Source organism: Phocoena sinus, chromosome 13 (genome assembly GCF_008692025.1).
Source record: "Phocoena sinus isolate mPhoSin1 chromosome 13, mPhoSin1.pri, whole genome shotgun sequence".
NCBI lineage: Eukaryota > Metazoa > Chordata > Mammalia > Artiodactyla > Phocoenidae > Phocoena > Phocoena sinus.
This window is the reverse complement of record NC_045775.1, coordinates 81,572,678-81,586,155: the sequence shown is the minus strand read 5'-3', so window position 1 is coordinate 81,586,155 and position 13,478 is coordinate 81,572,678. Positions and strand designations below refer to the sequence as shown.

The window sequence follows — 13,478 nt, the reverse complement described above, 5'->3', positions numbered from 1 at the left end:
CATCCATCCCGGGCCCTCCGTGCTGGGTGTGGTGGATCAAAGAAAGAAGCTGCCGGTCAGAGGCAGAGTGATCCAGACGCCCAGGAAGAGGAGGATGGTGCTGCCCGGGAAGAGGGCCATGGGGAGCGCTCACCTTAATGTACTGGAGGTCCATGAGCGCCCGGACGCTGAAGTCGGAGGTGTACTGGCCCAGGATGGAGCTGCCGAACTGGCTGCTGCCTGCCAACGGGGCCGTGCTCGACGCCGTTTCTGAGCGGTCCGGGTAGCTGAGGGAGGCCGAGCGGCTGAGGGGTGCGGGGTGGGATGGGGAGCGGTCTGTGGAGGGAGAGAGGCTGTCAGGCCGGGGGCCAGCCTGGTGCCCCTCACAGCCTCCCGTCCAACCTTGTCCACGGACACCCGGGCAGTGGTGCCCCCACCGGCAGCGGGAAGTAGCTCGCGGGCACAAACGAACGGAAGCTCTGCCTGCAGAAGGTCTGACCTCATCAATGCCAACGAGCTAGTTTGTTTAGGACTGTGGTGCAGTAAGAATTAAAAAGTCTACCCAAACAGATGAACAAAACAGAAAACAAAAACCAGAGACACAGAAAGTTTATGGCTACAAAACCCCTCATTTCCCCAACAGCTGATCAGGCAAGGGTGACACAATGATGGCTCGAGCATGGCAGAGGAGCCACTGTCCCTGTCTCGATGACAGCTTCTGTCAAGGGACATAAACTGCATACTTTTTTTTTTTTTTTTTTGCGGTACGCGGGCCTCTCACTGTTGTGGCCTCTCCCATTGCGGAGCACAGGCTCCGGACGCGCAGGCTCAGCGGCCATGGCTCACGGGCCCAGCCGCTCCGCGGCATGTGGGATCTTCCCAGACTGGGCACGAACCCATGTCCCCTGCGTCGGCAGGTGGACTCTCAACCACTGCGCCACCAGGGAAGCCCAAACTGCATACTTTTAAATTATATGCAGAGGAAGAACCTACAGTTTGCACTCTCTCACCACACGTCATACACCCCCCAACATGACACCCTGCTCACATTTCAAAATGCTCGTAAGAGCTCAAAAGTGTGCTCGGCACGTAACCTGTTGTGTGTGGAACAGTCCTGCCCTGTGTCTGCTGAGCCCAGCCAGTCTGGCAGGGGGGTGGGGTGCAGCAGGTTCCTCTCAGAGGAACCTAGAGGCCCCGGAGCTCCAGGCTTCCCACTCTGGGGTGTCTGGGGGCTGGGTCTCAGTCCCCCTCCCACGAGGCAGAGCCTGGGGTAGCGGTGGCAGTGCCTCTTCCCGCCACTAGGGGAAGCACAGGCCTCCATTCGGTCGAGTGAAACCAGGCAAGGGGAATGGCTCAACCTCCAACGAGGAAGGAACCAGCTCCTTATTTTGGAAAAGGAAGGGCACACACATTATTGTACATCATTAGCTCGTATTTTGGGGAACACTCAGAAAACAACGAAATGCACCAAGAAGTTAATTGTGGAAGCGTACTGGCTTGTTTTAAACGAACAGGACGTGGACTAAGCTGATTTGCTTAGTTAACTAGTAAGTTACTAACTACTGAGTCAGCTATTCTAACAAACAGACCAGTGAAAAGAGCAACCATTGAATCTGGGTGGCTGAACCCAGTGCGACTGAATTGAGTAATACTCTACGTTTGAGTTTCATTCATAAAACCAGGAAACTACAGTCTGGATAGTCTATGATTAGGTGGTATACAACCGCTAGAGGACCATGTGCACGTATCACTCATTCTAACTTAAGCAACACCTCTGATTAAGTTCTAGCAAAGACCAGAAACACTAGGGATATTGCTTAATATTTGACATTAATTATTTGGATGATAGAATGCTTTTAATTAATCTTATTAACACTCCAGGAACAGGAACTGAATTTAAACCAACATAAATTAGTCACATGGCCTATTAAAAACAGAGGTCTAGAAATCTAACAAAATACGAAGTGTTTGTTTCTGAATAATGAAATTATGATGCTTCTTAATTTTCTTAAGATTTTTTTCCACCTTCCCAATTTTCTAAATAAGCTATGCTACTTTTATGATTAAAACAAAACAAAACAAAAAAACAGGGGGTTTGCCTTGGTAAGTCCATTTCTGGAAGACTAGTCTAAGGACATAATCTTAAACACAGAAGAAGTTTTTCCGTAAAGAGGTTTACATCATGCTGTTATACTTAGAATATAGACCTCCATGAATATGCATAAGGGGGAAAAAAACCAAACGAAGGCACACCTGCTTGGTGAAACTCTGTGTAGCTCTAACTAGAAAGCTTATGGAAAAGGGTCTCGGTTCCCATATTAGGTAAAGACATCAGGATTCAAACCATGTGTGCATCAACTCCCGGCCATCTATGAGACAGAAGCAAGAGCAGAAGAGGAGAGTGAGGCTGAGGGGTTGGCCAGTGAGGGCTGACATGGCCCATTCTGTTCTCATCAGACAGCCCCCTGCTCAAAGACCATTAATGGCTTTGTACTTCCCATCACTGCCAAAAGTTGGCTGTGTTTGAACGGGACAAGTGACTTCTAAATCACCTTTTTTTTTTTTTTAAAGAGGGTCAATTTTAAAAAGTGTGTTTTTGTACATTTAAGATGGAAAAAACCCCAGCTGTACAAACATAATAGGGGAAACAGTTGACTGAAGTGATAGGTTTTTAGCACTGCTGGGACCCAGGGACCTTCTCTAAGTTATGCACTGAGACCGGAGCTCAAAGACACGCGTAATGCTCTTCTCCTCCGGGCTCAGCAGCCCAGGCCAGAATCCTGACATCAGGACCTCTGCCGCCGCAGTATACATGAGATAGGAATCCCTCGAACTGAGTGATTCTGAGGCCGACACAGTTCCCACCAACCCTGGGACAAGGCTCGGGAGTGTGACATATCAAAGGCCAGAAACAGCATGCTTCTGTGGCTTTTGGAATTTTCCTAAACACTTTCTGATTGGAATGTCACGTTTTGGTTGTAACAGAGAAAAAACAAACAGTAACTGAGCTCTAACTAAACATTTTATATCAATTCTCTCACTGCTGCCAACAATTCTAAGAAGTGGGCACATGTATTGCTCCCATTTCACAGGAGGAAACCAGGACTTAGAAAAGGTAAGTCAGCTCCCAGAATCATTTAGCTGGTGTCTACGCAGACCCCATTCAACCAGGGCAGTATGACTGCGGCCACACTTCTAACCACCCAGCTGCTGCCTCCCCCTGGCAGGTGGAACCGGCAGCCAAAGAATGAAAACCAAAGCCTGTGAGGAAAGCTGGAAAGTTTTTTAGAGAAAGCTGATGGGGTGACAAGTCATCCTGCTCAGGCCTGTGAGTGGCCCTGAGCAGCTGGGCTCCCTTGGTCTGGCCGGGAGCCACCCTCCACTCCCAGCCTGTCACCTGCAGGCGTTTGTGTCTCTTCTCAAAGACTGAAGGACCTCTGGGGAAACCCTTCCAGGACCTGGGCAAAGGCACATAGTAATTGGGCCCCAGGCCAAGCACAGCTAGCACTGGTCAGGCTGGCCCACAGGTGTGAACAGGTGGGATGGCACAGGTGCTGGGCGGGGGGCGGGGCCCCCAGTACCTGCTGGGAGCGTTTAATGCGGCTGCAGTGTGAGGGCTCAGGCGGCAGGTGGCAGTGCAAATTCTCCAGCCATGCCATGTTACCTGAGAGCCGGGAGAGCAGTGAGTTCCGCTTGCCAGGCGGACACCTGACCAGGGTGGAAGGCACTGGAGCAAAAGAGGAAAAGGTCAGTGATGGGTGGGGTGGACGTGGAGCCATAGGAACAGGATGGAGAAGCAGACTTGCTGGGGGCCAGGTTCCCTCGAGCAGAGAGGGGGCACAACAGTAAAGGGGACCCGGCCCTGACGGAGAGGGTGCTCAGAGCTGACCAGAGCCCTGATCAGAGAAGGGCAGAAGCTGGTGGAGTGTGCCCAGAGCCCCCGGAAGTCATCTCCCCTCCCTTCCAGCCACTGCAAGTGGGAACCTGGGGCCTCCACATCAAAAGACAGAGCCCAGGACCCTAACCAGGCTCTGAGGCATGGCTGCAGAGAAAGGGTGCTTGGAGGGACGTCCCGTGACTGTGTGCCCTGCTGCACAAGATTTCCCCAAGCTGGACCGCAAGAGGTGCTCTCAGGAGGGGCAGAGAAGTCCTCCCCAGGCCTAAGGCACCTGGGCAGGGGCCACCTGTTCCAAGACCCAGCTCTGCAGCCTTGTTTCCCACTCCCCTCCCCCAGGAGCCTGTTCATGCTGGTGCAGGAGCTGAGCTGTGTCAGTATGCACGGGTGCCCAGCCCCCCACATGGGGGTCCTCTTTGTCAAAGGACAGTAACAGGCACAGCATGGAGGCTCCCCAGGAGCTGCAGCAGCCCCGTCACCATGTGCCTGTCCCCGGCACCAAAGCAGACTTTCACTGTCCAGCCTGCAGCAACCTGGGGCCGGAGGGGTCACACAACTGGCGAGAAGCTGAGCCGGGCGAGACTTGGGCCTTGTCTGCAGGGCAACCCCTTCCAGCAAGGGGAGCCGGAGCCACCCAGAACCGGAGAAGCAGAGGGCGCCGGGGTGGCCAGTGGCCCTTCTCAGAGGCTGCCCAGTCCTTTCTTTGCCCCCAGGTCCCTTTATTCCATCAGAACGGCCCCTTAACCAAAAGGCAGTGGCTCGGCCCCCTGAAAAGCCGAAGCCATCTGCAAACTGCGCGGCCGAAAAACAGGCCCTGGCCTGGCCTCCAAACACGGGGGCTATGGGCCCCCTTCCCCCACCCTGACTCCCCTGGCCCAGTCTTCACAAGTGAGGCCCTGCAGCCTCCCTCCCCTCCACCTGCCTCTCTCTCAACTGGCCTCCCACCGTCATGGCTAAGGAGGGCCACTCCGCTGTCACAGGACTGCCTGCTCAAGGGCCGCTAACGGCCTCCTGCTTCGTATGGCAAGCAAATGCCGTCAACTTCCTGCGGCTCCCTGACTCACGTCCCCCCTCTTCCTCACCTCCTGGTGGGCTGGTCTCACCACCTCAGAACACGCTCTCAGCTCCCTCCGGGCTTTCGTCAGAATCCCCTCATCTCTTCCCTCCACTCTCTGAACCCAGTCCCAAGGGGCGAGTCACTGCTCTTCCAGGCCACTTCCTCGAGGCCCTGGCAGCTCTGGCCCTCGCTGGCCTCCTCTCCCCCGAGCCACCTGGGTTATGACCCTTCTAGGCGGCCCTAGGTTCTGGGGGGCCAGTCCGAGTCTCTCCCCCTCCAGGAGTGCTGGAGGGCGGCCCAGACATGGCCCAGAGACTCACCAGAGGGGGACGAGGACAGGGCCATGGTCCCGTAGTAGGAGAAGGCACCCGTCTCAAACTTCATGTTCTCCTTCCCGGCCTCCACCTCCACCTTCCCCTGAAAGAACACGGGTCAGGGTTACAAACAGAGTTGAGAAGGAAAAAACATCTGGGAAGAAAAAGCCTGAGGCACGAGGGAGACGCGAGGAGTGAACAGGGCTGTGGGCCCCGTGGAGGAGCTAGTTCCAGAGCCCTGGAGACCCAGGGGCTCAACGGTGGCCTTGCGGGCGGAGGACGGGCAACGGGGAGCAGAGGCTCAAGGGCAGGAAAGCAGGTGAGAGGGCAGCTCAGGCACGGAGGGCAGGGCGGGGCAGGCGCACCTGCAGGACGAGGATAAAGTAGTCAGCCGGCTTGTTGCGGGTGTACAGGTAATGGCGGACGTAGTACTTGTTGTGCTCATCGAACTTGAGCTCCTGAATGACGTCTGGGTACTTGAGCAGCCGCAGCAGGATCTTCTCCGATATCAGAGAGGGGCTGAACTGGGGAACCTCTGGAGGAGGAGAGAGGATGATTTCACATGAGGCCAGGCTGGGCGGGGCAGTGCCTGGAACACGGTCACTGCTGTGCTGGACAGCTCCTCACTGCCTGGCCCTGCCTCCCCGGAGGGCATGACCTTGGCTCCGGCCTCAGTACATGCAGGTCTATCACTGGTTGGGCCTGGACAGTGGCTCCTACACTAATAAAACATGACCTCAGGCAAACTCTTTCACCTGTGCCTCAGTTTCCTCATCTGTAAAATAGGGATTTAAAACCTCATGGGGTCGCTGTTTGGTGAAATGGGATAACGGACGTAGGACACTTAGACACACGCTTGCCACATGCGAAGTGCCTAATAAACGTGACTATCACTACTGTCAGGATCCGTGTCATCAATAGCCCGGCAGGAAAAGCACAGGAGAGGGAAGGATCACAGCTTTAGCAAGTGAGGGCTGGGAAGGAAGTCAGACTGAGGGGAGAGGACAGAGCAGGCGGGCGTTCTCCTAATCAATCACCCGGGTCTCCAAGGGACCTCTGAGTCAGGGGTGAGAAGAGAGAAAAGTCATTGACCTAGAAGTCAGGTCCCGAGGGACCCAGCAGATGCAGGCGGAGGGGAGGCAGAGAGACGAGAAGGGAGCTGGATCCAGACACTCAGAAAGGATGCGCATGCAGGGCTGTGGGCTGTACCCAGGGGGAGGGGGCATATGGAAGGGCCTCCTTCTCCCTCCTCAACGGGGAGCCCGGTGCCCACCTCAGGTCCTCCCAGCACAAAACAGCCAAAACAAAGCCGGATGGTTCCTGGAAGTTTGTAGCAGCAACCCACTAACGGGGAAAACAAACCGCAGGGATCTTCGGTGGGGATGGAAGGAAAACACCTCGCCCTCTCCCAGAGGCAGGCGCGCGTGCCCCAGGCCCTTCATCTGCTGTAGCCTTTGTCCCCTGGGGAGGAGTAACCAGAGGCCCAGTACGTCTCCCTCCGGGGCTGTATCCCACCGACACCCGAAGGCCCCCCCTTCATGCTCTTACCCGTGGACAGGAAGCGATGAGCAGCCAGAAGTAGCTGAGGAGAAATTTTCACCTTGAGTTCATTGTCAGCATCCTTGAAGGCTGAGAAGTCACGCTTGTTCTTCTCAGATACCCGTTTCCGGCTTCGGTTGTCAGCTGCAAGAGAAGGAATCTGGAACTGAGAACAGCATCCCCCGAGGACTGGGGAACAGACTGGTACCCACCCGCCGACTCCCAGACCCGCGGCTCCTTCTTCCACCAGAAGCAGAAGCAGCACTGTCTGCGCTGAGACACAAATGCTGGAAGGAAGGCGGCTCCTGCGGGCGCTCCGAGCAGCCCTGGTTGGTGCCCAGCCTCCCGTGCCCACCTGGGGACAGCAGGTGGGAGTCTGAGCAGAGCAGAGCAGGGCAGGGCGGGGAGGGGAGGGGACTCACTGTACATATCAGACTCGTCCAGGATCTCGGACTTGATGATCTCCTCGATGACGTCCTCCAGGGTGACCAGGCCCAGCACCTCGTAGAAGGGGTCACCTTCGCCCTCGTTGTTCACCTTCTGCACGATGGCCAGGTGGGACTTCCCTGCAGGGACAACATAATGAGTCAAACAAGAGCAGAGGGACCAGTCATGAGACTCCGCCACCAAAAGTTAACACATTTGGGGTCTTAAGTCACTGGGGTGGGGTCATGAATGGCATTTCTTCCCTTTTGTGCATTTCCTGAAGCTTCTATTGCAAACAGACATTGCTTTCATGGAGAGGAAAACCAAAAGTATTTTTCAGTTTAAAGGCATTTAATTAAGGACCATTTGTTTAAATAGAATGAAAATGGCAAGGCCCTGCCTGGTGCCGCGCACCAGGGGCTCCTGGGACCCCTGGGAAGGGGACAGACCCACCCTGACAGCTCGTGGACAGAGGCAGCATTGGTCAGAGCCCTGCGTGCACCAGCTGGACATGGGGCTCCCCAGGGGGCCCACGCCGCCCCCCATGGGCCTCAAAGGCCACTCACGTCCCTTCATCCAGTGCTCCCTGGCAAAACTTCCCTGCATGTATCCAGGGGCCATGATCCTGCCCAAGGCAAGGGCTCTCAGTACCCAAAGCCATTAACAAATTAGCCCAGGCTATAATTAGGCCAGGCAGGTACTGTAATTAGAGGGCCACCCTTGGAGGCAAGAAAGAAAGTTAGGAGGCAGAGGGTGGGGAGGAAGGACCCTCCACAGAAGCTCTGTGGGGCGGCAGGGCTTCCCAGGCCCTCCTTTGGGGTCCCACACTGCTCTCGTGCCCCTCGCCCCAGTGCGTGACAATGACAGGGTGACAGTCAAAAAGGGCCCGGCCCCCACTCTGGGTTGAACGGGACTGTGTGACCCACACACGGGGACACGGGTCTACAGCAGCCTAAGGGGAGAAGGCCCGGAGAGCTGTGAAGGTCAAGGCAGCTTCCCCTGCATGACCCAGCCTCAGCCCTGACTCTAGCACACAGTGCGCAGAGGATGTTCGCCAGGTCTCTAAGGCCTCAGGGAATCCCAGTCCCAGGATGCATCTCCATAACTCCTGGGGGCCTCTGAGGGAGAACAGAGACATGCCAGTTCTCGGGACCAGCATTTTTAAAAATAAAGTGAAAAATCGCAGAGTACACCACATGGGGGCAAGTACTTTTTTTGTTTGTGTGGTTGGTTTTTTTTGTTTGTTTTGTTTTAATTAATTTATTTATTTTTTATTTATTTTGGTTGCATTGGGTCTTTGTTGCTGTGTGCGGGCTTCCTCTAGTTGCGGTGAGCGGGGGCTACCCTTCGTTGCGGTGTGTGGGCTTCTCATTGCGGTGGCTTCTCTTGTGGAGCACGGGCTCTAGGTGTGTGGGCTTCAGTAGTTGTGGCACGCGGGCTCAGTAGTTGTGGCTCGCGGGCTCTAGAGCGCAGGCTTAGTAGTTGTGGCGCACGGGCTTAGTTGCTCCGCGGCATGTGGGATCTTCTTGGAATAGGGCTCGAACCCGTGTCCCCTGCATTGGCAAGCAGGTTCTTAACCACTGCGCCACTAGGGAAGCCCTGTGTGGTTGGTTTTTTTGTGTGTGAAACTTTTCCACAAGGTGCCGGTCACTGTGGTATCCTTATTTCCAGTCGTGATCAAAAACCTTTCAGCGCTTTGCCAGGAAGAACCATGGGCTCGATTAAAACTTTCCAGTGTCTTCCAGAGCTGAGCCGGCAAGACCCAGAGCTCGGCCAAGGTCCTCAGCAGGCAGCAGGCAGTCAGGGCCAGAACCCCGGTGTCCGGCCCCCCGGCCTCTTCACCTGTCAGTGCTGCCCATGTAGGAGCGCTCCCTGGAGACAGAAAGGATGCTCTGAGGGGCCTGGGGCAGCCAGTTAAGCTGTGGCATCAGGCGGGAACCAGAATTAGAGCAAGGGAGCTTTTGCTGCTTCCAGACGGCACACCTTAATAAGCCTGGGAGCGCCCAGTGCTGGGGAGACACGCAGGCCCCCACAGGCACTCTGGTGGGTGGGCAGGTAAACAGGCACACATTTCAGGAGGCCCAGTTGGCGGCATGTCTCAGAATTCAGGGTCCCTAAGCTTGGACTTGGAAATTCCACGGGTAGGAACTTACTCTACGGATGTAATTTTCAAAACGTAGAAAGACAGAACAAGCAAAGGGGCTCATCAGAACATTCTTTTTAACAACCTCAAACCTCGAGAGCAACGGAGCAGCAGTCCTTAACAGGAGCCACTGCTGTTCTGGGGAGAATGCAGCACGGCCGGATGAACCACGTTGTGGAAGGAAGCCCTGGAGAGGCGATAACGAGACAGAGTGCGTGCTGCCACCTGCCTGCGAGGGCCGGTGAGGTGTAAACTACCCTGTTAGCGTCTGGAGGAGATAACCATGGCCACCTTCGGGGATATTTGGAGTTTGAGGGAGGGGCCGTGTTATCCCTTACTTTATACCCTTCTATATCGTTCTACTTGCTAGGCATGTTCTACTTCTACAGTTTTGGTTTTTTTTAATTGAGAAAAAATGAAGGGGGAAAGACAAAATTAAAGCGAACAAAGTGAAACTTGTGGGAGGGGGTGAGCAAGGACCCTCCATGCCTAACCTGCCGCAGACTGAGCCCCGGAGAACAGGGTGGGTGTGGCTCAGTCCGCAGGTCCTTGCTCACAGCCCAGAAGTCAGAGCGCCTGCAGAGAAGACACAGCTCCAGTAATCTGAGAAAACGTCCCCGTCCCCACTGAACCCTCTGATTAACCCCCAGACTCAGAACAAGTCCTGACCCACAAAACAGTCACGGGTCACACTGGGCCTCACAGGGAAAGGTGGGTGGCTTCTCTGAAGGACCGAAATGCCCCTCCTGTGGATGAAACGAGCAGATTCCTTGAGCCCCTCTCAGCCCCCTCCCTGCCCCTCTCTGGGGCACCTTGGTTTTTGGAATCCACTGGTGGGTGTGGGCGCCCTCTAGTGGCAGCACCTTGCAGACAGGTACCCTGTAGGTAAGGCAACCTGGGGCACCGCCCACGGTCAGCCCTGCTCTGCAGGCTAAGAGCCTGGAACACTGCACTGACTGTGGCTGGCCAGTTGGGCCGCATGCAAAGGTGCTGGGCTGGGGGCCAGTCAGTCGTCCTCTGCTGGCCCGGGCACAGGACCCTGGGCCATATCTGCCGCCTTCTAATTTATCTGCCCAGAGGGGCCATTCTTGGGTCGTAGCAGAACCATCTCCCCTCCTGGTCAGAGAACCTCTCTTGCCAAGGTCACCAATGACCTCCAACGGTGGGGTCTCAGTCTCAGATGACCTGCCCAGGCCACAGTCTCTGACAAGGGGCCAACTCTCTCCCTCCCCCTGGAAATCCTCCCTCTCCTTGGCTTCCAGGACACAGCTCTCCTGGTGTTCCTCTGACCTCAGGGCTGCTGCTCCTCCTTGATGAGAGAGGGTCCCAGGGCTCAGTCCTTGCACCTTGTCCCTTGCCTCTGGACTTTAAATACAAACTATAAGTCAAGGCGTCTCAAATAAGTATGAGCAACCCAGCCCTCTCCTGTGCTCTCTAGACTCACATATCCAGCCAGCTGCTCGCCGACAGCTAGCTCCACGTGGATGTATAACATCCTGAACTTAAGTCGGCCAAAACCTAGCTCCTGCCCTTCCTCCAGACCTCCCCAATCTCCATCCATCCAGTGGATGAGGCCCTGGGGGAATAAACTTTGCCACCTCTATTTCTTTTCTTCTCTGGCCACGCTGTGCGGCATGCGGAATCTTAGTTCCCCAACCAGGGTTCAAACCCGGGGCCCCTGCAGTGGAAGCGCGGAGTCCTAACCGCTGGACCGCCGGGGAAGTCTCTGATTCCTGTTTCTCTACCCTTCTACATCCAACCCACTCAGCGGATCCCATCGGCTCTGCCTGCAACGGACACCCAGAATCCAACCTCCTCTGGGAGCCTCCACTGCTACTGCCGCGTGCTGAGCCACATGCACCTCCTGTCACCCAGAGGGTGAGACCCCAAGTCTTCATCCTGGACCCGAGTCTACTCTCAACACAGCAGCAAGGGGGACCCTCTTACAAGAGAAGTTATAACGTCACCTTATGCTGTGCCCCAAACCCTCCAGTGGCTCTGTCTCACTCACGGTAGACAGCATACTCCTCGCAGCGGCCTGGGGCCCAAAGCCCTCCTGCTGCCCTGCTCTCTCACACTTGTGCCGCTCGGCCTCCTGGCTCTTCCTCAAACTCCTAAGGCTGCTCCCTCAGCCTGGCCTGCTCCTCCCACACACACCTGCCCAACTCAGCCTGCTTCGGGTCTTCCTTCACTGCTCAAATGTCACCTTGGCCTACCCAGAGGGCCTCACTGAGTACTGCAACACTTCCTCCAGCCCCGCAACCCTGGTCTTTAGTTTATCACCTACAATAAACAATAGAGGAATTCCCTGGTGGCGGAGTGGTTAAGAATCCGCATGCCAATGCAGGGGACACAGGTTCGAGCCCTGGTCCGGGAAAATCCCACATGCCGCGGAGCAGCTAAGCCCATGTGCCACAACTACTGAGCCTGCGCTCTAGAGCCCACAAGCCACAACTACTGAGCCCGCGAGCCACAACTATTGAAGCCCACGTGCCTAGAGCCTGTGCTCTGCAACAAGAGAAGCCACTGCAATGAGAAGAAGCCCACGCACCGCAATGAAGCGTAGACCCCGCTCACCGCAACTAGAGAAAGCCCGCGCACAGCAACAAAGACCCAACGCAGCCAAAAATAAATAAATTTTAAAAAAAATAGACCATGCTTGTTCATTGTGTTTGTCGTTTTATGGACCATCTTCTCCCACTAGATTGAGAGCTCCATCATATCAGAGGCTGTCGTCTGTGTTCCCAAAACTCAGAACAGCAAGCAGCACACAGTAGGTGTTCAATGAATATTTGTGGAATGGATGACACAGTTCATGTGGATGTGCCTTAGGAAAAGAAACATAACCAACGGGGGAAGGGGGAGAGAGACGGAGACTAGGCAAAGAATTATTCTGAATTTTAGTAATCAAGAAGTTTCTGTAGGGACTTCCCTGGTGGCGCAGTGGTTTAAACTCCATGCTCCCTTGGGCTTCCCTGGTGGCACAGTGGTTGAGAGTCCGCCTGCCGATGCAGGGGACACGGGTTCATGCCCCGGTCCGGGAAGATCCCATGTGCCGCGGAGCGGCTGGGCCCGTGAGCCATGGCCGCTGAGCCTGCACGTCCGGAGACTGTGTTCTGCAATGGGAGAGGCCGCAGCAGTGAGAGGCCTGCGTACTGAAAAAACAAAACAAAAAACAAAAAAAAACCTCCATGCTCCCAATGCAGGGGGCCCAGGTTCGATCCCTGGTCAGGGAACTAGATCCCACATGCATGCCACAACTAAGAGTCTGCATGCCACAACTAAGGAGCCCATGTGCCACAACTAAGGAGCTGGCGAGCTGCAACTAAGACCCGGTGCAACCAAGTAAATAAATAAATATTTTTTTAAAAAAAGCAACAGGGAGGTGATGACTTTAAAAAAAAAAAGCAGCTTCTGAACAGTAATTCAGAAATTACTATTAACTGATTTACTATTTAGAATAAGAGGATCAACTTAGGACTTACATTTATGGTTCTCATTGTATGGAGTTTAAACCTAACATAGAATTTCATTTTAATGAGTTACCTCATTTGATTATTAGTATCCATTCAACTGGATAATTGGATTTTGGGGGGAGAAGTGGGGTGAGAAATGAAACATGAAAATTGACATGATACATCTACTCCAAAAGCTGAGAATCCCACGTTTTCCAAGGCAGTCCTTATTCAAAGAAAAGAAGGCTGAGACAATGTAGCAAAATGATTATATTCGGCTGCCCCATATGAAATTGCTGATATTTCACTATTTTTGACCAAAAAAAAAAAGACAATTGCAATTCATATGGTTTAACCTAACAGTATGGGGGTTTCAGTATGGTTTCTGTTTTCTTTTTTATACTTCCCTAAATAGAAATTCTAAAATTTCCATAACAATGGTATAATTAGAAAGAAACACATAAGAAAAGAAAGAAACTCTTAAAAATACTCTCACACTGCTTTGCTAGGGCTTGGGGCTTCCTCAGCCTTCTAAATTCAAGCACTGCTAGGAAGGGGCAACCTGGCTGTGGGGAAGGGAAGGAGGCACCTTGAAATTGCTGTCCTGAGGTCACCTCTGGGCCACATCTGGCTGCAAGCTTGCCCTCTCCGCCCTTGTCAGCCTTTGTCC

General features: G+C 54.3%; 1 protein-coding gene across 6 annotated transcripts in view; it reads right to left on the bottom strand.

Moving 5' to 3' along the window:
* CNNM4 (cyclin and CBS domain divalent metal cation transport mediator 4) overlaps positions 1-13,478 on the bottom strand; it is a 43,308-nt gene that overhangs the window by 9,010 nt on the left and 20,820 nt on the right. For all 6 annotated transcript variants that reach the window (XR_004352725.1, XR_004352726.1, XR_004352727.1 and 3 more), the window contains exons 2-6: positions 7,207-7,350; positions 6,794-6,928; positions 5,611-5,780; positions 5,252-5,348; positions 134-315 (exon numbers count right to left, since the gene is read on the bottom strand). Coding sequence is in view for 2 of the 6 variants with exons in the window: in XM_032652315.1 (XP_032508206.1) it covers positions 134-315; positions 5,252-5,348; positions 5,611-5,780; positions 6,794-6,928; positions 7,207-7,350 (728 nt within the window). In the remaining 4 variants the exon portion in view is untranslated. The remainder of the gene's footprint in view (positions 1-133; positions 316-5,251; positions 5,349-5,610; positions 5,781-6,793; positions 6,929-7,206; positions 7,351-13,478) is intronic.